General features: G+C 46.1%; 1 protein-coding gene across 8 annotated transcripts in view; it reads right to left on the bottom strand.

Annotated features, from left to right (window-relative positions):
* TRAF2 (TNF receptor associated factor 2) overlaps window positions 1-24,056 on the bottom strand; it is a 41,759-nt gene that overhangs the window by 6,430 nt on the left and 11,273 nt on the right. For 4 of the 8 annotated variants that reach the window (XM_027829863.3, XM_027829864.3, XM_043530717.1 and 1 more), the window contains exons 3-8: window positions 23,781-23,859; window positions 21,795-21,893; window positions 11,006-11,167; window positions 7,912-7,986; window positions 3,028-3,102; window positions 1,008-1,367 (exon numbers count right to left, since the gene is read on the bottom strand). In XM_027829863.3, the coding sequence (XP_027685664.2) occupies window positions 1,008-1,367; window positions 3,028-3,102; window positions 7,912-7,986; window positions 11,006-11,167; window positions 21,795-21,893; window positions 23,781-23,859 (850 nt within the window). The remainder of the gene's footprint in view (window positions 1-1,007; window positions 1,368-3,027; window positions 3,103-7,911; window positions 7,987-11,005; window positions 11,168-21,794; window positions 21,894-23,780; window positions 23,860-24,056) is intronic. The other 4 variants (XM_043530719.1, XM_037880083.2, XM_037880082.2 and 1 more) reach the window with 3 other exon arrangements.

Raw genomic sequence — 24,056 nt, 5'->3', positions numbered from 1 at the left:
CGGGCTGCAGCCCCAAGCACAGCGCTGGGGTTCGGGCGGCCGGCTCCCCGGCTGACAGGGGCAGGGCTCAGGCTGCCAGCCCAAACTGCCTGGCCCCACTCTCCCTGGGGCTTCGGCTGGCAGCCCCGCGCGGAGCACTGGGGTTTGGGCTGCCGGCTCCCCCGCTCACGGGGGCAGGGCTCAGGCTGCCAGCCCCAACTGCCTTGCCCCCTCTCCCTGGGGCTCGGGCTGTCTGCCCTGCAACCAGGTCCCACCTGCTGCCTCCAATGCCCGGGGTCCTCTGGCCGCCATGAGTGAAATTTTTCTGGTGAACCGCCCGTAATGTTCTGCGAACCCCCGTTTGGGAACCACTGATCTAGATACTAGGGTGATGGACACCCTGAAAAAGTCTAACACTTAGTCTACACTCAAAAAGTTATACTTGTGTAACTATGTCAGTTGGAGATGTGAATTTTTACCAATACAGTTATACCAGTATAACCTCTAGTGTGGACGCATGTACACCAGTATAAAGATGCCTTATTAGCTTATTTTGGTTCCCAAAGCAGAATAAGCTTTGACAGTATAACTGCATCCACATTAGTGTGGGGCGGGGGGAAGTTTGCTGCTTTAACTAGGCTGGAACGTTTAAAGCAGAACACCTTTCTAGAGCAGACAAGCTGAGGATGCAGGTAAGGCTGCAGAAACTGAGGTTCTCCCACTATAAGGGTGAGGAGCTGACCAGGCTCAGGGGTCATTACAAATACAGGAGGGCTCTTTCAGCATCCAGAAAGCTGAAATGCTGCCTCCTCTGTATATCTCACAGGAGTATGTGTCCAGAGAGCTTTTCCTCAGAACATCTCAAATATACTCATAGCTTGGCTCCTGATAGCCGTGAGGTCATATCACAGACCCCTGCACACATTACACCTGCACTAAAGCTAAGAACTTTAATTACTGGGACAATTGATTTGAAAGATGTTCATAGAACACAAAGAATCAGAAGCCCAAAGCCAGAGGTTACAGACCTTGTTACTGAGCATTTCAATTTTCTCCTGATCCAGCCGATGTTGCCGGCTATACGCCTCCACTGTCAGAGACACCCTTTCCACTTCCCGATTCAGCACACACACAATATTTTCAAATGTGACTGTCTTCCTCTCCAGGGCCTCGCACCTCCCCTGCAGCTCCAAGGACTCAGAGAGCTCTGATTCAGAGCACAGCGAATTGGTTGTTAAGAGCATGGAGTTGTCCTGCATTGACCCACGGGTTGGGTGGTGCTTTAAGTCTCCAGACTCAGCCTTGAGGCGGAGCACAAAGCCCAGCAACATATACAGATGCTCCTCCACACATTTGCTTTCGTGCTCCAGCAGCTTTTCATTTTCCACCTGCAGAAAAAGAAATACTCATTCCCATTTGCAGCAAGTTAGCTTCCCACTATGGCACGAGATCCACAGGACCAATTCATCCCCTCCGATTTACAACTGTAACTAACATAAGCAAAGGGTAATGCAACGAAAGATACAGTTACAAACTTGTTGTTCAACAGCAAGCAGGTTTTTTTTTTAAAAGGAAAATTCTAATCTTACACAATGACAGATGTTGAACGTTCACCCCCCTGTAGATATGATAAAGCTTTGCCCCCCTTCTATAGCACCTTCAGTCCAAGGATCCCTCAGAAGCACTTTACAAACAGTAGTGAATGAACCCTCTCGAAACGTCTGGGACGGGATGTATTACTATTATTATCCCCAAGCTGCAAAGAGAGGAAGTGATTTGCCACAGTGAGAACCCATGTCGGCTGATACCCTGTCCTGTGCTTTACGCATAAGCTCAGTCATCACACAGAATCAGGAGTTATTTATTTATAAAATCACATGTGTAATAACACCATGCTCCCAGCTACTCAGGAATTACATGAAAGCCGTCTGAGACCTACTCTTTGGCATGTTCTGAATGGAGGTGTTTACTACTCTCCAAATTCTCACTGTCTGAAGAGCCCACACTATGAAAGACTGCCGCATCCCTCCCACACACACGCACCCGAGCATGGCTTACTCCTCAGGCAGTACCAACCTCCTTTGGCACTTGCCTGCAGCAGTGTGCTGTGGCATGCTACTGCATAGCTGAAAGTACCACTCAGCTAAATTGCTGCAGGCAGATGCCAGACGCATTCCTCTGGGTTCTGGCTCTAACACCAAAAGGACTTAATAAACCAATCCTGGTCCTGATCCAGGAAGGTTTCTTTATTGCACTCAGGCTGATTTGTACTTTCAGCTCCTAAAGGCTGCTGGGCTGCCTGGTCTTGGATCTAGTGAGTTACAGACAGGCTGAAATTATTTGCAATTGTGTAGGGTCAACAGCAGGGTCGTGTGCAAACTGCTCGCAGGTTAGAGCCCAGAATGAAAAATGTGTCCTGTTCCCAGGGAGATAAGCCTCACTGGGCAGAGCCTCACAGTCTTTAAAGGTAGATTATCAGCGTGGTTTGGTATCCAGGAGCAGCAGTCTGACTTTAAGCACAGGGAGTTTGCTACTCACCGCCCTGGAGAGCTTACTGAATGGCTTCTCTTCCATTCCCCACAACACCCGGCTCCAGAGACAAGAGTGACTATTAGCCTTCATTGGCCAAGCTCAGAAGCCTGGACACACTTCCCCACAAAACAGTCTACAAGAAGATCCCTGAACCATGCTCCCAGGGAACAGGAGCGCCTGCTTTCTCTGAATATTAGCATTCTGCTATGAGGAATTTTTCTGCACTGAGGAAACAATCACTTCAAATCAATTAATTCTCTAGATACATCCAGCTTTGGATACTGGACAGAAACAATCTTAGACATAAGTTGCGTTCCCACTGCTTAGCTAGAGCATCAGCAGCACTCAAACTTCAACCCCCCACCCCCACCAGAGGCCAGCTACATTTCACTTCACTCCATCTAGAGCTCTGCGTGTGTGGATGCAAGACGAGCTGGGGCAACACTCAAGTTATACCAAAAGCTAACACTGCGGTGAAGACAAGGCCCTAGACAAATATTAAGAAACTGGCCTTACCATCTCAGTGCAGCCGACAACCTGAAATCTGCAAGGCACTTTACATTTGCCACAAGTCTTCACATGGTCCTGAAACTACAAAAAAGGGAAAAACAACATGACAAATATAAGCCTAATTCTTCCATTTTACACACCCCAAGAAACTCCACGCCCTACACCCAAGACAAGACAGGAAGGTGAAGATGAACTAGAGGATAACTGACCCTTTACTGATCATGACACAGTTGTGGTCCATGAAGCTGATCCAACAGTGCTTAAGGGCCAGAGAGTTGATTCACCCAATGTTATTGATCGGGCACTTCCTCTTTAGGTGCCCCAACAGCACAGGACACAATGCAGGGATTGGCAGGGCCCAGGGGGAGCAGGGATAATCCCACCTGCCACTTCTGCATTTGCTCCTTAGTGAAGATACAATTGACCATCGCCTGCATAATGAGATCTGTCTTCAGTGACTGTCCAAGGGAACCTAGAATCTGGCCAAACAAAGCTGTACAGGAAGCCCTGGGATTACTTTGAAGTGGCCAGTTAAAACAAGATGCCACCTACTAAAGGTGGGGGCCTCATTGCAGCTCTCATCACAACTCAAACATTCCTTTGCAACTGAAAATGAAGCTCCTTTAAAAAAAAAAAAAAAAAGGCTTCCCAGGAGCACATACAAAATGTGCCAGATCAATGGGGATTAGTGTGACCAATGACACACTCTTTCAAAGTGATATGGCAAGACCATAAACTTTGTCAGGGGTGGAACAGCCATTTTGGACAGATGGACATTCATTCAACTTTGTGCAGGTTTCACAATCACGTAATTGAGCAAATAAAAAAGACAAGCCAACAAATGCAAGAAGGTTTCAAGAGTAAGAGTGACATCCACCCTTAGCAGTCCTGCTGCTGCTTGCAAGCACTGCATGAAGCCACGGGAGTCCCAAAGCTTCCCCTCTCCCCTGCATATTTTCCAGTTCACTCCTTTGGTGTAACTGTGCCTGCGGGCTGTTCGAGATGATGCACTGTATCAAATCCATGACTTTATATAATGATGGCTCCCAAGGCAGTGTGCTGAGATCACATCACAGCTTGATAATTTTATTTCCAGCTAAGCATTGAAGACCTAAGAACTAGGAGCATGCTCATGTTATTTCCTGTTTGAGTCCTTACTGCAAACACTTTGCCACAAGCAGGTGCCCTCTTTCAGGGTCCACTAATCCTTTCATAGAATCATAGAATATCAGGGTTGGAAGAACCTCAGGAGGTCATCTAGTCCAACCCCCTGCTCAAAGCAGGACCAATCCCCAATTAAATCATCCCAGCCAGGGCTTTGTCAAGTCTGACCTTAAAAACTTCTAAGGAAGGAGATTCCACCACCTCCCTAGGTAACGCATTCCAGTGTTTCACCACCCTCCTAGTGAAAAAGTTTTTCCTAATATCCAACCTAAATCTCCCCCACTGCAATTTGACACCATAACTCCTTGTTCTGTCATCTGCTACCACTGAGAACAGTCTGGAGCCATCCTCTTTAGAACCCCCTTTCAGGTAGTTGAAAGCAGCTATCAAATCCCCCCTCATTCTTCTTTTCCGTAGACTAAACATCCCCAGTTCCCTCAGCCTCTCCTCAGAAGTCATGTGTTCCAGTCCCCTAATCATTTTTGTTGCCCTCTGCTGGACTCTTTCCAATTTTTCCACATCCTTCTTGTAGTGTGGGGCCCAAAACTGGACACAGTACTCCAGATGAGGCCTCACCAGTGTCGAATAGAGGGGAACGATCACGTCCCTCGATCTGCTGGCAATGCCCCTACTTATACAGCCCAAAATGCCATTGGCCTTCTTGACAACAAGGGCACACTGTTGACTCATATCCAACTTCTTGTCCACTGTAACCCCTAGGTCCTTTTCTGCAGAACTGCTGCCTAGCCATTCGGTCCCTAGTCTGTAGCGGTGCATTGGATTCTTCCGTCCTAAGTGCAGGACTCTGCACTTGTCCTTGTTGAACCTCATCAGATTTCTTTTGGCCCAATCCTCCAATTTGTCTAGGTCCCTCTGTATCCTATCCCTACCTTCCAGCGTATCTACCTCTCCTCCCAGTTTAGTGTCCTCTGCAAACTTGCTGAGGGTGCAATCCACACCATCCTCAAGATCATTTATGAAGATATTGAACAAAACCGTCCCCAGGACCGACCCTTGGGGCACTCCACTTGATACCGGCTGCCAACTAGACATGGAGCCATTGATCACTACCCGCTGAGCCCGACAATCTAGCCAGCTTTCTATCCACCTTATAGTCCATTCATCCAGCCCATACTTCTTTAACTTGCTGGCAAGAATACTGTGGGAGACAGTGTCAAAAGCTTTGCTAAAGTCAAGAAACAACATGTCCACTGCTTTCCCTTCATCCACAGAACCAGTGGAGACAGGAAACACTGTACCTCAAACACACCAAAATCTGCTACTTCTCAGCATGGCAATGGCTTTTTGGTAGCTGCCCTCCAGGACCATGTATACCCTTTGGAGAGAAGCACCAACAGCTACACTGGAGCATGGAGTTGTTAGTGCTAATCATACCGCACATGGGAGCCCGAACAGGCACTGACACACATCATCCTGTTTTTAAATCTTCCTTCTACCAATTAGATATGCTGGACCTTTACCGGATGACAATTCACAGCCACATGCTTCATTATGTGGAAATGAAAAGGCGTTTGATTAATTTGACAAATACTCCCACACCCAGGTGACTCACTTACTTAGGGGGCTTGTCCACACTGGTGCATTGTGCACTAACTGGCTGTATGTACCCTATTGGTGCACACTAAAAGTGCTCTAGTGCACACTAGAAGTTCCCTAGGTATTACACTATGACCTCGGGGGGAACTTTTAGTGTTCAACAGCAGGGACAACGTGGACCAGTTAGTGTGCAACATGCTAGTGCGCACTAGAATTTACACCCCTCTAGTGCAGACTAACGTACCAGGTAGATAAACCCTTAGTGATTCAAGTTATTCTCTGAGTTACACGCAACAGCATGGTTACGCTGGGACAATGTCTACTGTGGAGCAACAAAAAATTTGGAGAGAAAGGAAAGAGAGAGGAAGTTAAAACTTTAAACAACTGAAAGTCCTGCTCCGTATTGGTACAAGTCTGGGTCAGCTGTAATGGCTTCAGATTTCAGACTCAGGCAGATTGGCATCCAATGATCACAATGCCAGGGCTATAGGACAGAGGTGGGCAAACTACAGCCCACAGGCCACATCTGGCCTGTGGGACTGTCCTGCCTGGCCCCTGAGCTCCCAGCCGGGGAGGCTAGACCCCAGCCACTCCCCCGCAGTCCCCCCTCCCTCGCAGCCATGCGGACAGTGTGGCTTGCACCCGCCCATCTCCCAGGCTTTCCAATAAGCCTGTCCTGCCGCTCTGAGAGGCACGGAAAGGGGGCAGGGGAAGAGGGGGTTGGATAAGGGGCAGGAGGTCTCGGGGGGTAGTCAGGGGGCAGTTGGATGGGACGGAGGTTCGGGGGATGGCGGTCAGGAGACGGGGGGGGGGGGGGGGGGGGTGGATAGGGGGTGAGGTCCCGGAAGGTCAGGGGGTCCCAGAGGGGGGCGGGACAGGGAGCAGGGGGGGTTGGATGGGGGTGGGGTCTTGGGGGGGCAGTTAGGGATGGGGGTCCTGGGAGGTGGTGGTCAGGGGACAAGGGGGGGGTTGGATGGGTCAGGGGGCGGGGGTGTGGATAGGGGTTAGGGTAGTCAGGGGACAGGGAGCAGGGGGGGTTGGATAGGGGGCAGGGGGTCCCGGGGGGATGGGGGGCTGGTCAGGGGACAAGGAGCAAGGGGGGTTGGATGGGTCAGGGTTCTGAGGGGGGCAGTCAGGGGGCAGGAAGTGGGAGGCGGTAGATAGGGGACGGGGGCCAGGGTGTTTGCGGAGGTACAGCCTTCCCTACCCGGCCCTCCATACCATTTCGCAACCCCAATGTGGCCCTCGGGCCAAAAAGTTTGCCCTCCCCTGCTATAGGTGTTGAGGCCTCTGCTACTGTCCACTTCGAAACCTTCTTTACCCAACTCTTCAGACTCTCTCCTGTTTCCAGTGGGAAGCCCACCCATTTCAGCTGCCTCAAGGCAGTTTTCAGTTATTAGATGGGAGAGTGACCGAGGGGTTCACTTTTCCAAGGTGACTCACAATCAAGGTTTTAGAACTTCAGTGCCTCATCACTTGTCCCAAGAGTCACTCCTTGGGTAATCGATGTGGAGTCCAATGCTAGGTCTGAAGGGTTGTAGGTCTTTCATTTAGTGGAATAGCGGTGTTCCTTCCCTACTAACTACAGCAGTTAACGTAACTCTATCATCTAGGATACGTGTTGTTGTGGCCATGTTGGTCCTAGGATATTAGAGAGACAAGACGGGTGAGCTAATATCTTTTATCAGGCCAACTTCTCTTGGTGAGAGAGACAAGTTCTGAACTCTGTGTAAGCTTGAAAGCTTGTCTCTCTCTCCAACAGAAGTTGGTCCAATAAAAGATGTTTACCTAGGATAAGTTACCCACTATGCAAGGACGAAAGAGTCTCTCTGGTCATTGTGGTTAGCACCCAAATACAGCATTAATCAGAGTCTGATTTAGGTGGAGTTACTCACTACTCATGAAAAAACATCAAGTAATTATAGTGCATCACAAATTGAGACAACCCCAGTGCTAAGAGCCTTATGGAACATTGTAACTGGGTGTGAATGGCAGCTGCCTCTCAAAATTAAATGTGTTCAATTGTTTTCCTTCACTCCTCAATACAGACTGAACACTCTCATGAGCTAGCTCAAGGGTCCCTCTTCTATGCTCACAGAATTCAAGTCACATTCTGTCAGAACTCAAACCACATGCAGCGTGTGCTATGAAACAAGAATGTTCAAATACCTTCTCTCTTGGAATCTTCTTTTTCCCACAGCCCTCACAACTCAGTGGAAATTTAGGGCAGATCTCATCATGAGCCTGTAAAAGAAGTGACAAGAGGCCATTTGTACACCTAAAACAGCTTTGATAAGGCCACTGTGAAGAATGCAACTCAATGAACCCAATACTTTATTACGAATACATTTTACTAGCAAAAGGCCTGTCATGTGACAGCACATAAATCAAATCCTGGCCTAATCGTGGTGTTTCTGCATGTCAAGTCATGTTTCTACATTGCAGTTTCCAGGCTGTTATGGTGTTTGAGTGCCTTTGTGCCTTTCCAAGTACTCAGCCTTGATTTAAGAGTGTTAGTTTCAGCTCATACTAATTGTGAGAAAAATCAAATTACTTCTTTGATGGAATAACATAATCAAGAAGAAACTACAGTTGTAGCTTTGCCTGGAAAACACATGTTCAGGAGATTTATGTGAAAAAAACCACCCTCCTGATAAGAAGTTTCCATGATCTGCCAGTCCTAACGGACACCAGTTGGCTGAATTAAAACCCCAAAGCCACACTTGACAGCTACAGATCATGAGCTTTCCAATGTTGCCTCCCATGTCCAGATCAGTTCACCAAGCAAGTGCTTCTCAACCAACCAGACAGACAATCATATTTTAAAGATAAAAATTTTTTAAAACCCTACATTTATTCTGCAGTAAGAACTTTGTTTTAGGAGGGAAAAGAGAATACACACAAATGACCCTAGAAACCTGATTTTTTGACCCCTCAACAGATAAAAGTAAAAATTAAAATGGGAACTCTTAACACCTCCTCTCATCTTTTCATATCTTTCCTGTAGTGCTGAAACCCTCTCTTCCTACATTAGTTCTGTGATAAGCAAAATGTCTAATCACTCGATCTTGTGTAAGTTAAAATCTCCTACCCAAAAGGGAAATCTAGACAACGTGTTTTAGTACTCTTCTTATGTGCCAGGTAGGTTATGTCATCTTTCTGATCTTCTGCTGGAGTTCTATTGCTTATACGTATATTGCAAGTCAGATTAAAACAGATTAAATATATAGAATTGTTCACTTAGTACTAGAAACTCATTCATTTTAATGAACTTCCTTTTATAAATACACAGTTCTTTCTGTTGTCTAAAATCTGAACTATTTGGGAACCTTGCAGGTCATGTTCATACTGTACAAAACTCACACTCTTAAAGACTTGCTTTGTTTTTTAAACCACTAGCTACATTTCTACCACCACATCAGAAACGGAAAAGAGAAATCCATTTGCTAACTCATATTAATGTTTTACTAATTACTCTTTCCCTTCCATAGATTAAAGGAACAGTATTTGAGCCAAGAGAGCAGCTGCAATGTCTTTGGAGATGTGAATGCTACAATCTACTGATAGTTCAAACAGACTGGATTAACTGTGTACGTCAATACCAAGGATTAGTAGAATTCTGTAAAAGTTGGTGTGGGGTGTGTGACTTCAACCCACTCAAAACAGAGGGGTTGATTCCCTCCCTACCCAGCAATTGCTCCTATCCTAAGAGGGCTCCAAACAATTTCTTCATTCCCTTCCTTATCCCATAAAATCCTGATAACAGCACCACTTCACTTCAGTAAAGGGAGGAAGGTTTGACCTCAAATGCAACTATTTCAAAAGGGATAGCATATACAACAGAAGATCTGACGAGGTGGAGCTGTAGACTCCCTCAAGTCTGCCATTTACAAACAGGTCTCATTTCTACTCCTCTTCCCTCCAGCCACTCTCCCTTCCTAGCCCTCTCATTCAATCCCCACCCAGCTCCCAACCAGTCTAAGACTGCTGCACAGCATTTATCTTCCATGAAGGAAAGAACATTTATGTTCTAAGTAGCAGCCGCAGATAGACTCTACTGAATATGCACTATCTGAGAGACACACTCTGTTCATGCCAGCTGGAAGGGAAGTACTGATTGAGCACAAATCTGCTGTTATGCTGTAAATGAAACTGCACTGTGCTGTATCTCTCTAAGACATCTACAAATATTAGCTTTAACAGGCACATTTCAAAAAAATTCCATACAAATATCTGAATTTTTTTCTGGATTCTCCACTGGTTTTCCCCGCACCGTATCCTTCTCCGCTCGCAGCACAGGTACCATGGAAAGCTGTTCAAAGCAAAGCTATTTTTTTACTTCCTATAAAAGGAAGCCACTCCACCCTTGGGCCAAAGAGGCAGAGGGATATCGTTCAAGAATGATGCATTACAATCTAACCACACAGGGATGGAGCAATCATTTACAGCCCCCGCCAGCTAGCAAGGTATGCTGCCACAAGGGCAAATCTCTCTTTTTAACTTGAATGTTCAAGGTTTCATCTCCATCACTTTTAGGCAGCTTGCCATTACTCTCAGAGTGGGCTGTATAACAAAAAAGTCTCCTTTCCCATTACATTATCGTCCTGCAAGCAGACTGGGAAAACCCAAGAGAACAGAGGGGAGTGAAAAGGCTTTAGTCTTGCTTAAACACTAAGGGGCTGATCTTGCAGCTATCGAATTCCAATCAGTCAGTGGCAAAATGGCACACATCATGGTTTCATATCAGACCCTAAGAATGCAACTGAACCAACAGTACAATGACAACACTGGGTAAAGTTAGCATCTTGCAAAGCAACATCTAGCTTCTCTCATTCAAGTAAAGCTTGAAATATTCATTAGTTTGCAAATAACTTCCTTTCCCTAAAAGCGACAGTGAAACAGCCCAGTGATTGCTCCATTGTACAAGCCACTTCGAGGATCTCTACACTGGAGTTTGTGGTCTTCTTTTAGCTTAACTGATTGCCAAGTCACTCAGGATAACTAAGACCCTTGGAAGTGCCAATCTAGACACTTTATGAACATTTGTTCAGGACACAAATGATTGTGATTTACCCTAGCAGCTAGTTAAAACAGGACCATAAATTTCAGACTAGACAGATCCTTGCTTCTCTCAAGAAGTGCTAATACAATGATCTACCCCTAATGGACAGTACTCACACTTGCTCACTTGCCTCAGGGTGCTTGTCTAGATGGGTCTCAGGGTAAGGATACCTGAAGTGTGCTTATGCTGGGACTCTCATACCTTAATGTCTGGAAAGTAGAAAAGCGATTTGCAGTATTTGCAGTTGAGGCGTCTCTCGGGGCATTCCCGCTCCGAATGGCGCTCCTTTTCATTCAGTTTGATCATTCCCTTACATGCCAGGCACTCAATCAGCATGAACGGGCAGTCCCCTTCATGGCAGCTCTGTGACAACAAGAGCAGCACATTTCAATACAACCATACAAAAAACCCCACAAATGCAGATGCTTTGAGATGCGTAAAGCCCATTTCCTAATGGCTCTCAGGATGAAAGGGTCTTCTGAGCCTGCACAAAGAGGGCAAAGGAAACTAACAACTTAATTCTATTTTCACTAAGACTATGTCTACACTATGCACCTTTTGGCAACACAGCTGTGCCACTAAAAGGCACACAGTGTAGCTGCTGTTTGTTGGCAGGAGAGAGGTCTCCCGCTGGCAAAATCATCCACCCCCAATGAGCGGCAGTAGCTTTGTCGGCAGGAGGGCTCTCCTGCCGACAAAGTGCTGTTCACACCGGCACTTTTCATCGGCAAAACTTGTGTCGTTCGGGGAGTGTGTTTTTTTCACACTCCGAACGACAAAATTTTTGTCATTCAGGTTCCAGTGTAGACAAAGCCTTAGTGTCTTATCCGAGTGTTATCCAGAATGGGGGGTAGGGGGGCTGCCAGAGACACACTGGACACAGCAGAGTAGTGGGGGTGCAGTAGGCTGCATAACCCCCAACACGACTGCAAATGTTCTCCCCCAGCTGCAGGTTGCTCCTTGAAGGCCATACTATGCTGCCCTTGGAGTGTCCTACTGTAGCTGTCCACAGGAACAGCCTGCATACAAAAAGCTGCAGGCTCTGCCAGCAGCCCGATGGCCCAAGCTTCTCTTCTCTGCTCCCATGGCCCTCAGCTCAGCCATGAGATTACTAGAGACCATATGGCCTTCTGGAGAGACTGGGGAATGCCATCAGGAGCAGAAGCCACCATGGGAGGGAAAGAAATAAAAGAGGAAAGAAAATGAACAGAGAGATTGCAGCCGATATTCTGTATAGTCACCCCTTTGGCAGAACTGTGCTCCAGAATCTCAGCTTTTATTTTAAAAGTTTCTAGTCCATATAACTGTGGAGAAAAATCTTGAAGAGGTGCCCAGTAAAATCTGCAGATAGATGTCTGCCTTCGTTTGTAGAGAGGCTGAAGCAATAGCTCTATGAGGTGGGACCAGCCTCATTTATCACAATCAGGGCTCCAGGGACTCCAAGATTCTCTGGCTCTGGAATGTGGCATTTTTCCCAAGATGCCAAAAAAATTCAGCATTTTTGCCACGGAATTTGCCACTCTGTTACAGCCAGATGACTGATATTTTGTTTTCTGTCTCCCTCCTGGCTGTGGCTATCTTTCCCACTTTCCTCATAAGTGGGTATTAACTGGCTTACAGTGCATACTCCTGACACTGCTCCATGGAGCCTGGCAGCAGGCGGTTGGCAAGCTGGAGCCCAGCTTGCAGTCAGAAGTGTCGGCTGGTGAATGCGGCTACCTAGAGAACAGCAGCACAGCAGCTGATACCAGTAACAAGCTCTCCTTTTTCTGGGGCACTTAGGGGAAGGAGACTGTGGGCCAAGCCACTTGGAGGGCATGACAAATAAACCATCCTCGGAACGAATCACTGTCAAAAAGAATTGAAGATTAATTTTATGTTGTGTTTTCTACTGTGAGCTTTGGCTGTGTGTGGTAGGGGGATGGAAATGGGTCTCTGCCTATCAGAGGATTTTACACTGCCTCCTATCACTGTAGGATCTGAATGCCTTCCATGTAACATCCATAGCAACAACCAAGTTCATAGTTGATTTCATGAAGTCTCTGGCTCTCCCTTTTCAGGGTATACACTCTGATTGGGGAGGATTTGGATTTTAATTTTTTAGATTTATTGATTTATTTTTAGATTGACTTTTGGTATAGGGGGCTTTTAGGTTGGTTCGGGTTTATTGGACACAAAGGAGTTTCAGCACTTTAGCGTCGTTCTCACATGGAAAAGGCCTTTTTGAAGAGGATGGGTTTTGCAGCATTTCCCAAAGTCCGTCAGACTCTGGATTTGCCTAATCTCCACTGGAAGTTCATTCAAAACTAGGATCCCCTTGACAGAGAATGCTTTGTCCCTAGCTCTCATGTCCTTTGTCCTGGGTTTTATGATCTACATTGTCTCAGAGGAATGCAGCTGTTGCAGTGGTTCATATATCAAAACATGGTCTTGAACTCGCTGGAGTTTGATCCATGAATTGCTTTGAAGCTTAGGACCAAAACCTTAAACTGAAGCTGATTAGGAGCCAGTGAAAGGACTTGAGCATGGGCCTGATGTGCACACGGTGGCCTAAATGGAGAAGGTAGGCAGCTGCATTCCGTACCAGCTGGAGCCTATGCATTGTCTTCAGATTCAGCTTCAGATACAGTGAATTTCATTTCATGGCAAAAGATTAAATTAACCTTGCTAAGGAAATTGGGAATCAAAGCCATGGAGTACACAAGGCCCTAGATATAGGACATAGTAGACAGCACCCATCCATCACCTGACGCGGCGCTCCAACCAAAGATATTGGGAACTACTGGTCTGAAGGTACCTTCTCTGCAAACCATCACCTTGGTTACATTTAACAGCTACAGATCACAGTTCTTTGGAGACCACCATCTCAGTCTCTCCTTTGTTGCTAATGAGGACACTCCATTCCCAAGATTCTTCTGATAGCACTGAGATTTCTCACACTGCCACTTTCTGGTTTTAGCTCAGTATTCAATGGTTATCTCCACCAGCCAGACAGTATAGCTTAAAAGCACCCAAATACTGCAACTCTGAGGGGTACATGGTCAACTTGCTGAAAGCCCGACAGCCCTGCCTGCTTTGAATAAAGAAGCAACCCTCCTCTTTTAAACACAGAGGATACTCCAGGTCCCAGCACGCAGTGCTTCATCTTGATTGAAGCTGCTCAGTCACTTGAATTGAATTGGAGTATTCCATGCTGGCACTTTTCATCTCTATTGGTCTGGCCTCTATACGAAAGATGAGGTCACCAACAAGTCATAAAATAGAACTCTGTGGACCACATCTGGCCAGCCCAGACAGGACACAGCTCCCACCTCCCTTCCAATTTTTAGGGAAGGATGTGGGCAAGGTGAATCAGCCAAATCTGTGTCCCAAAAGTATGGGAGTTTGGACATTAAATATTAATTTTGTTCTTACTTTAGTCTGAGGAGGGAGGCAGCTTTCAGGAAAGGAAATGTGTGAGGGAAGAAAATGCAAACATAGTCAGGACCAGTGCCCTTTACACATTGGAAAATCCGCACCAAACCAGGTTCCCCCAAACAGGGTTTACTTTAGATCTCGATCTTTTGAGTTTCTTAAACATGAACCAAAAGCACCAATTAAATTCCATCAGCTTTTACACAAAAGTGTGTGATAACAGCCTTGGCATTTCTCTGAAGAAAGTCTTTGAGAGTCCAAAAATGTCAATTCCCAACTGACTGTTAAATGTTGCCTGAAAACTTAAACAGAATTGTGCTCAAACTAAGGCTGCAAGGTGGGGTTTCATCAAGGCTTTAGAAGGGACATGTGACTGATCTGAATGTCCAGGATACTGAATTACAGCATTACATTTTCAGAGAGCCAGATGCTAGAAGTATTAATCAGCAAAGCCACCACAATATCACTGAGTTGTTTTGAGAAGTAAACACTGACATATCAGACCCTTTCAGATGGGGCTTTCCAATCCCCTCCCACACACATTTTCTGGCACTCCCTGTAGCCTACCTCCCACAGAGCAGGTTGGACAGGAAACAATCTACATCTAGGCAATCAGCTATGCAACCTTTACCTCTAGGACTTCAAGGGAGGCCAGTTTTCAAGTCTGTGGATTTCAACCCTAGCTCTAGTGTAGAGGTATCAAATCACTAGACCAGGGGCGGCCAACCTGTGGCTCCGGAGCCACATGCGGCTCTTCAGAAGCTAATATGCGGCTCCTTGTCTAGGCACCGACTCCGGGTCTGGATCTACAGGCGCCAACTTTCCAATGTGCCAGGGGGTGCTCACTGCTCAACCCCTGGCTCTGCCACAGGCCCTGCCCCCGCTCCACCCCTTCCCGCCCCCTCCCCTGAGCCTGCCATGCCCTCTTCCCCGCGCCCCCGCTCCCCGAGCCTCCTGCATGCACGAACTGATCGGCGGGACTGGGAGCAGTGGGAGGCTCTGGGAGCAGAGGGGGGCTGCTGACGCATTACTGTGGCTCTTTGGAAATGTACATTGGTAAATTCTGGCTCCTTCTCAGGCTCAGGTTGGCCACCCCTGCACTAGACCTTCTCTCCAAAATAGGACTTTCTCGAGCCATCTCTAACTACAAGTACAGGGCACTGAAACAAACATTTCCACTCAGGAAAGTGGGATCTGACTCCCTTGCATACAACTTTGATCACCATTTTCAGCCTATGAACTGGCTGAAAATGGTGCCTCAATGCTATAATCCAACTTGGAACCAGAAGCTTCCAATAGGGAAATACAACAGAAGTTTCTTCCTAATTTCAAAGACAGAACTCTGGTGTCCTGCCCAGCATCACAGAGTGCTCCAACCACAAAGCTTTAGATGCAATATCTTACTATAACAAACACAGACAGTGCTGCAAAACCTTTAATATTAATTCCCAAGGAGGAAAGAAAAGGAGGTGAAGCAATTCCCAAGGCCAGCAGGTCTGTACTACATTCCAAGTAAAGACCATTGAACTAAGACTCCACCAAGAGCACTGAAATCTCTCTAGAAGCAAGACTACTCTGGCCAGCCACAAAACTTCAAGAAGTAATTCTGAAGCCTGAACCCTGTGGGATGGGATGTTAGCTTCCCCTCTACCGACTGAATTAAATTCTGGAAGGGGAGCCTTTGCTGCCCACACAGATATTCAACTGGATGTTCTTATTCTCTTACACAGGCTCAGCTGAGCTCTGATGAAAGGCTCCAGGCCTACAAAACTGTTTGTAATGCAAACTCCAGGGTATTAACAAGAAACAATTTGAATCTGGACCAGGACAGGTTAAGATCCAAACAGACAAGAAAGCTCATCTATACTTATTAGCTGAACTCAACTGACAAGGAAGGTTGAGTCTCTTTTAGACCAATTTACTGGCTTCTCCCTCCTGGCCTTTATTTTATCTGAAAACAGACCAGCAAGCCACAGAACTACCTGGCAGACTAATCCAACCTCTCATTAAGTCTATTTAAATATTGCTCTCAGGATTAGAAAGGCAGATCCTGATGCTCCACTCAGGTCTCCCTAGCCTTCAAATGACCCTGTGTTCCCCAAGAAGGAGTCTAAATTAAAGCAAGCCCTTATGTCCCTGTCAATTTATTTTAAAATCCTGCTGATGATTAAGAAAGTCTCTCTCAGAAGCTGAAGGACATTCACTTCCCTCATCACTCTGTTGCAAGGTGGGAGAGAAGTGACATTTCATGTATTTTTAAAGTGCCATTTTATTACTGTGTGAAGAGTTGGGGACTTTGATGATCCTTAGGAGTCTGTCTGTACCTACTCTAGGTACGTATTTGGCTGCCAGCACCATCATATCTCAGCACCTGGAAGTCACAAGGATATATTTTCTTGGTTATTTCTCATGCTCCAACTGCCTAACGTCACAGTCTTTGCATCTCTCATCTGTGATTTTTTCCCCTTTCTGCAAAGCACCTGTTTTTAAAAACCCTTTACCACAGCACACTTTCTATCTACACACACATATTGATCAGTGAGCTATCATGTGGAAACAGCTTTTAGTGCACAAAAGAAAAAATCTCTTCTGAGGCAGTGTCCACATGTTCCAAGCATTTACCAGCATATTCAAAACACAGTAAGAAGAAAATTGTATTTAAAAATTCAGCTCTCTTCTGACAGTGCTGAATATTTTAATACTTTTCACAAAAGGAAGAGTTGAAAGAGACGGCATGAACTTTGCCCACACACTCAGTTTTAAAAACATGCTGCATTTGAAACATGACCTTTGGTAGCTTAAACAGGAAACAAAACTTGGAGAGCTGAGGAAGGACTTTAAGGGCAAAGGGCTGAAAATTTTCAGCTGCAGAAGCTGGTCCTCTTCCTCTCCCACCCCTGTGAAATTACTAAAATGCCAGTGACACAATCTCCTAATTTATAATCAGAGGGCAGTCAAATGAGTTTCTCTTGATGCTAGTGGCTGCGAGCTTTTAAAATGAACAAAGAGTGAATGATCTTTTAGGTACTTTCCATGGTCTGTCTGAAATAGCACAGCAAGGGGCTTTCCATGGTGGGAGTGTTGCTGCTGCTGAAGGCAGCAACACACATTGCTGCTTTCAGATGACACAGCAGGGCTTAGGCACGCTATACAGAAGAGCTCCGACACCACAGCACCCTTCTGCAACCCCTGCTCACCTAATGACTGTATCTGTACTAGCCAGAAATGTACACAGGTATGTAGTAGGCTGGTTAGACCCTGCTTTGATATATTTATTGGGCACTTCCCTTCACTCTCAGTAACACTCAATCCAACACCTTGCCACAATGGGGAAGAGATATGAGGTATCAGATAAATCAACTACTACAGTTGCCATAATCCCTCTCCAGCTCCCTACAGACACAACAGTCACTACTACCATGCCCACAATCCTTGCTTTACTCCTGGGGGAATTCTGAGCCACGCAGAAAACATGTCCACCTGCAGATTTCTTTGCTTCCTTGCAGAAAGTGATGGAGAAGCCAAGGGAAGCCAGGTGGGATGGGAGGGGCAGGGGATGCCCATGGGCGTAGTTTGGGGAGGCATTGCCCCCCAAACAGAGGCGAGGCATGAGGAGGCACACAGAGTCACGTGCCACTGCCCTGCCCCGCCCCCGTTTCTGCGAGCACAGAGCTGCCTGGCTGAAAGAGGGTGCCACTCGGTTCAGCTGACTTTGCAGCTGGTTGCTGCCTCTTGAGTCCTAGAGCCAGTTGTGCTTGCCTTCTGTTGCTGGGAGACATCCTGTTTTCTGTATAACAGTGAGTGCCTGTGGTGGGGCAGGGAAAAGGGGCTGGGGTGTGGGAAAGAAGCAGTGGGGAAGGAAGGGGGATGAGATGGGGGGGCAGGGTGATAGGATGGGGAAGAGAAGGAGATAGGGGAAGCAGGAGCCCAGCACGCGGCATCCCCTTGGCAGCAGCTGAAGTTGGGGCTCCCCTGTTAAGCAGACCCATCAAACCCCCATCCCAATGAGCCCCACCGCCCCTGTACGTGACCACCCCACTGAGCCCCAACCAGCTATACCCAGACCCTCACCCTGACGAGTCCCTCCTCCCTTGCACCTGGACACCCCTCTGAGCCTCAACCACCTTTGCCTGGACCCCCCTGCAGAGTCCCATTGCCCCTGCACCTGGACCCCCCCCAACAAGCCCCTGTGCATTCAGATCCCCCACTGAGCCATCCACACCCAGACTGCCCCACACAGAACCCTCTTCCCCACACTAACCCCTTCTACACGCGGATCCTGCTAGGCTCAGCTTGCCTGCTCACCCACACCTGGTGTGCCTGGTGCAGAGCCCAAGTTGTTTCTGGGGCAGGCTTGGCCCTTGCGCTGTGTCAGGGTTGGGTGCAGCCTCACTGCTGAGTCCCTGTCCGGCGGGAGGGGGAGCAGAGTGTTGGAGGTGGGAGATCACCCTGCATGCAGCTAGTGACCTGCGCTCCCCACTGCCATGCTGGAGCCTCCACATTTATGTATTGACAAATACCATTTTCAGAATATTGAAGAATTTTAAAATATTGTGCATAAAATTTTTATTTTTTGGCGCAGAATTTAATTTTTTGGTGCAGAGCTCCCTCAAGAGTATTGCTTGTCGCTCAGGATAGAGTTCCAGGCTCAGAGCTGCACAGCATGGCAGCCCAAGATGCTTCCACTGGACTGCCTCAGATGGACCTGACTTTATTTTAGCAAAATAATCTTCAATGTTTTCTGATTGTTAAGAGCAGATTAAAGGAGAAGGCTAGTGCTTGTCAACTAATATCTCACATGCATACAGCACATTCCATTCAGAAGGATCCCAAAGTGCCCTCTCTGCTCCCCCACCCATGAATAGCTTCTCTCACTACTGGAGCACAGGCACCTCTCGGGTGAAGTGGGGTAGTGATATACAGTCCACAGCAATACTACAGAATAGTTTGGGATGGGAGGTGAAGAAGAATCCTGTATCCCTCTTTACATGCAAGAAGGAATTAAGAAGGTAGAATGTAATTACCCAACTTGGAATTTAACCAGGACACCAAGGCTAACACCCCTAATCTTGCAAGAATGCTATACGATTTTTAATTGGCTACCAGAGGTCAGCTCTTCAACTGAATGTCTTATCCAAAAGAAGTTACTTCCAACAGCAAATACTCCTTATCATGCTAGGTTTTGGTGCAGCACTGGCGAGCAAAAAAGCTCTCTCATGAATAACCAACAACATGGCATGTGGCACCTTTTCCTTGGAGGTATCTCGTCCAAGTAGTGACCAAGCCCAACCCTGTCTAACTTGTGAAATCTTACAAGATCACACGGACATATGGCTACAGAGGATACTTCTTTGGCCCTACAGAAACTGCCCTCATGCCCTTTTTTGGGAATCCAATAGAATTAAAGTTCTCAAACAGTCTCTCAAACCTATTTCCAAACTAGTCAGTAGCTGTTTAAAGTGAGGGGGCTGAATACCTTCCCGCCAGGCGTAGCTCCATTTACCTTAATTGAGCTGGGCTCACTTATGCCACAGTTGAATTTGGTCCCACATGTTAAATTGGGGCACAAAATTTCATGCTAACAACTGCCAGTCATACAGCACATAATTGAACTCGGAACCCAGCAATGCTAAACTGAATCCTCAGTAAACACACTGGTATCCTGAAGCTGCTATCTCTAATCTCCTCCCTATAAATTAGAAACGCTACCAACAAGCACTAGGGTTAGATCTTGAATTTAACATTTATTTCCGTCAATTGCATAAATACCCCATGACACTCACAGATCTAGGGGTGAGATTTTCAAAGCAGTCTAAGGGAGCTCAGCACCCAACTCCCACTAAATTTCTAGGCTGAAATCCAAGCCTAGAAGTATTAGAGTATTGGCCAATTAGAGCCCAAAGTGCAGATAAAGTTCTCTACTAGTGGCCACTAAAGGCAAACCAGAGGACTCAGACAAAATCAGAAGTAAACGTAGTTCTTCCTGCCTCCCTGTAATGGCATTGCTAATAGAATCAAGATGTCACATTACACAGATTGATCTTAAATGCTTTGTCAGGAGTAAAATATCACTTCCTCACCCCAACTCCTCAGGAGTCACCAACTGCTATTATCTCAGTCCCTTTACTCAGTGGTTCTCACGGTCTGGGCTATGATTCCAGTGTTTCCAGAGGGTTGTAAAAATTTCCCAACAGACCAAGTTTTCTTTTATATTTATTTTTTTAAGTTGTTCCTAAGCCATCTGATTGCAAATAAATCCTTACAATGCAAATTACTGCAGTAGACTCTATTCACTACAGAGTGCTGGGAAATGTGCCATTCATGAAATTTTCAATGGGGATGTATCTTTCCAATGAGATCAGTATCATATGTATGTATATGTGCTAATGGTCACATTCACTGGGCCATAAAAACTGCAGATGGCATTGAACACAGAATTGGTGAGGTTCTGATGCTAAGGGAAAGAGGGGGTACAGAGGACATTTTGTCCAACAAGCTGATGGAAAAGATTATTTTGGGGCACACCCACTGAATCCACGACTCTATGGACCTCTTGACCAGGCCTCCTGTGTGTTGGGGGATGGCCCCACCTTCCCAATTACTATAGTCCCTGGATGTAAAAGAGCAGTGGGCAGGACAAGAACTATAGCCACTCCACCATCCCCAAAACAAATCCATTTATTCAGGCCTGAAGGTAAATGCCTATTTTAGCCATAATATATGGCAGAGACAAATTGGAGAGAATCCAGAGAGCAACACAAATGATAAAGGATTTAGCAAGCCTGCCCTCTGAGGAAAGGTTAAAAAACCTGGGTATATTTAGTTTTGAGAAATGGAGGCCGAGGGGGGACCTGATAACAGTTTCTAAATATGATAAGGTCCATTATAAAGAGGACAGTGATCCATTGTTCTTCATGTCCACCAAGGGTAGGACAAGAAGGAATCAGCATAGTTTGAAGCAAGGGAGATTTATGTTAGATATTAGGAAAAACTTTCTAACTCTAAGGAGAGTTAAACTCTGGGAATAAGCTTCCAAGGGAGACTGAGGAATCCCTACCATTGGAGGTTTTTAAGAACAGGGGGACAAACACCTGGCAGGGATGTCTAGGTTTACTTGGGCCAGACTCAGCACAGGTGGCTCAACTAGATGGCCACTGGAGATCCCTTCCAGCCCGATATTTCTATGATTACAGGTTTTTGAGGAGTTTTTTTGGGCTGATGCAGCAAGAAGGATTCTGGGATATGGTGTCTTGGAAGTAAGAAGTGAGTGATTTTGGAGGTCAGAGAAGGAAAAAATGGTTGGTTTGAGGGATCATACAAAGTATTTGAAAACTTCTCCAGTCAGTCTACACCCTCACTAGGATACACAACCACCTAGGTTAGATTGGAAATCTCTGAAAGCTCCAGGAGGCCAGAGCTTATCTAGGATTGAATTAGAGCAGCTGAAAGCTCAGAGGCTGAAGGCTAATGCCAGCAGGAACTCATTTAATTCCCAGTGTCTTGCCCATCACCACTCACATGCAAAAGAAAGGAGAAAGCACAATGAAGAGATACATGGAGAGACTCTAGTCTTTACCTCATATTCTTTAATAGTCCCTTTCCATGGGCAGCCATCGTTAATACAGACAGCCGGCAGACTTTCCACCTCCCGACGAGCTGCGTTATCTGGGAAAGCCTCAAATGGGAAAAAGCAAAGACAAGTTACTCTGGGATTGCAGCTTTGATCTAGTCTCCTGATTCTTCATACGCCACTGCTAATAAACAGTCTTCCCAAACTTGTTGTCCCACAATACCCTTAGAGATGCATCTTGTAAACCAGCTCCAGCCAAGGCCATAGGAGTTAGCTAAGATAAACTCACAGCTGGAAACCAAACCAGCTCACCTGTATGTTAGTGTTGTTCAAAACAGGTATTAGTATCATAAGAATGTATTTAGTGTTAGACTCTATGAAATGCTTGTAAATTGCTGCATGTACTAATCTCACGTATGATGTCTGTATTCCAGGCTATAAGGAAATATGTACGTTTTGCTTCATAATTTTGAAAATGTTTGCTCTGAACTTGTGAACCCACACACAGGAATCATGCCCCCAATCCATTAAAGAGGCCTATCAAGATTAAAAGGGCCATTAAGGAACATCACAATGCACAGAATTGGTGAACAGCCCTATCACCCCTTGGAAACGTACATGCAAGGGAGTTTGTCTCATGGACTGGAAGGCTATAAGGCCGTGTCTACACTAGCAAGTTTACACCGGCACAGCTGTACCAATGGAGAGAGGTCTCCCGTTGACATAACAAAACCACCTCCACAAGTGGCAGCAGTTATGTCCGCAGAAGAAGCTCTCCCAGGGCCACAGATGCCAGTGAAACTTATGTTGCTCAGAAGGGTTTTTTTTTTTTCACACCCCTGAGCAACATAAGTTTTGCTGACATCAGTGGTAATGTAGACATGCCCTAAATGTAAAAGGCAAAACAGGGTCACAATTCATTTCTTTGCTGTTTGAACTCTCACACTAAACTAAGGCTATGGCTACAGAGCTGACATTGGTGCAGCTGTGCCGCTGCTAATGCAGATGCTCTAAGCCGACGGGAGAGCTCTCCCATCAACTTAATTACTCCAGGCGCCACAAGTGGCCGTAGCTGTGCCAATGGAAGAAGCTGTCCCGCTGACATAGCGCTGCCCACACCAGCGCTTAGGTTGTTGTAACTTACTTTGCTCAGGGGGGTGGCTTATTCACCCTAACTTATACCAATCTAAGCTGTAGTGTGTACATAGCCTTAGGCAGACATCCCCAGGGGTTACCCCTTGGCCTCTCCTGAATGACATTTTGAATTGACAGATTACTACATCTCTGTCACCTTTAGGAACCATAGATGGTAACTCATTTGTGCGTATATGCTTGCTTGCTTGAACCTGTAAATAACTCTGTTATTTCTTTTTCCTAATTAATAAACCTTTAGTTAGTTTACTACAAGATTGGCTACAGGTGTTGTCTTTGGTGTGAGAGCTAAGACACCCCAGATCAATTTGTAAGTGACTGGTCACAACCCGAGTATTTTGTGATTTCTGAAGTAAGTGGCCATTTATCACTAAGTCCAGCTTGCCTGGGTGGCAAGATAAACTGGAGAGCCCAAGGGGACTGTCTGTGACTCCACAGTAAGACTGTTACAGTGATCCAGGAGTTCACATTTCTTACTGGGTTGGTGAAATCTAATTATAAAACATACCACGAGTATGGGGTAAGTACCCTGGTTTTGATAGTCTGCCCTGAGGCAGGCACTCATGTTCGTGAGCCACTCCAGACTGTGTGACAGCATCTATGACAAATCTTTATTGCAGAGTTTAAACAAGTAAACTATGTTGTCAGATGTCCTAAATTTTAGAAGTTGGGGAATCAATTGCAGCACTAATCATAACACTTGGGATACTGAATTCACACCTGTTATATAATGGATTCCATCATTCTTAGGTACCAGTCTCTGGCCTCTCACTCTAAACAAAAACAGGAAATGTTTATGAATGACTTCAATGTTCTCTGCTTTGGAGAGATCTTACTTACCGAATTTGTTTCTAAAATAGAAACTCCTTCTTCATATATTCCTTCCTGAATACAGGCTGCACACTTCTGAGGCCCAGAGCTAATGGGGTGGGGGAAAAAATCAGCCACAAAATAAAAAGATTCATGCTGAATTTGTGATTCAGAGACAATAGAGGCTTCTCAAGAGAGCCTTCAGAGCCAAAGAAGGTTTATTTACACAAGTATATTTTTAAAACAGCAAATGGAGCCATTTACTAACATACATTTTGCATTCATTGATTGATCCTTTTAATGGAT

Source organism: Chelonia mydas, chromosome 16 (assembly GCF_015237465.2).
Source record: "Chelonia mydas isolate rCheMyd1 chromosome 16, rCheMyd1.pri.v2, whole genome shotgun sequence".
In the NCBI taxonomy this organism is placed as follows: Eukaryota; Metazoa; Chordata; order Testudines; family Cheloniidae; genus Chelonia; species Chelonia mydas.
Note: the sequence above shows the minus strand (reverse complement) of the source record. Positions and strands in the feature narration are given on the sequence as shown.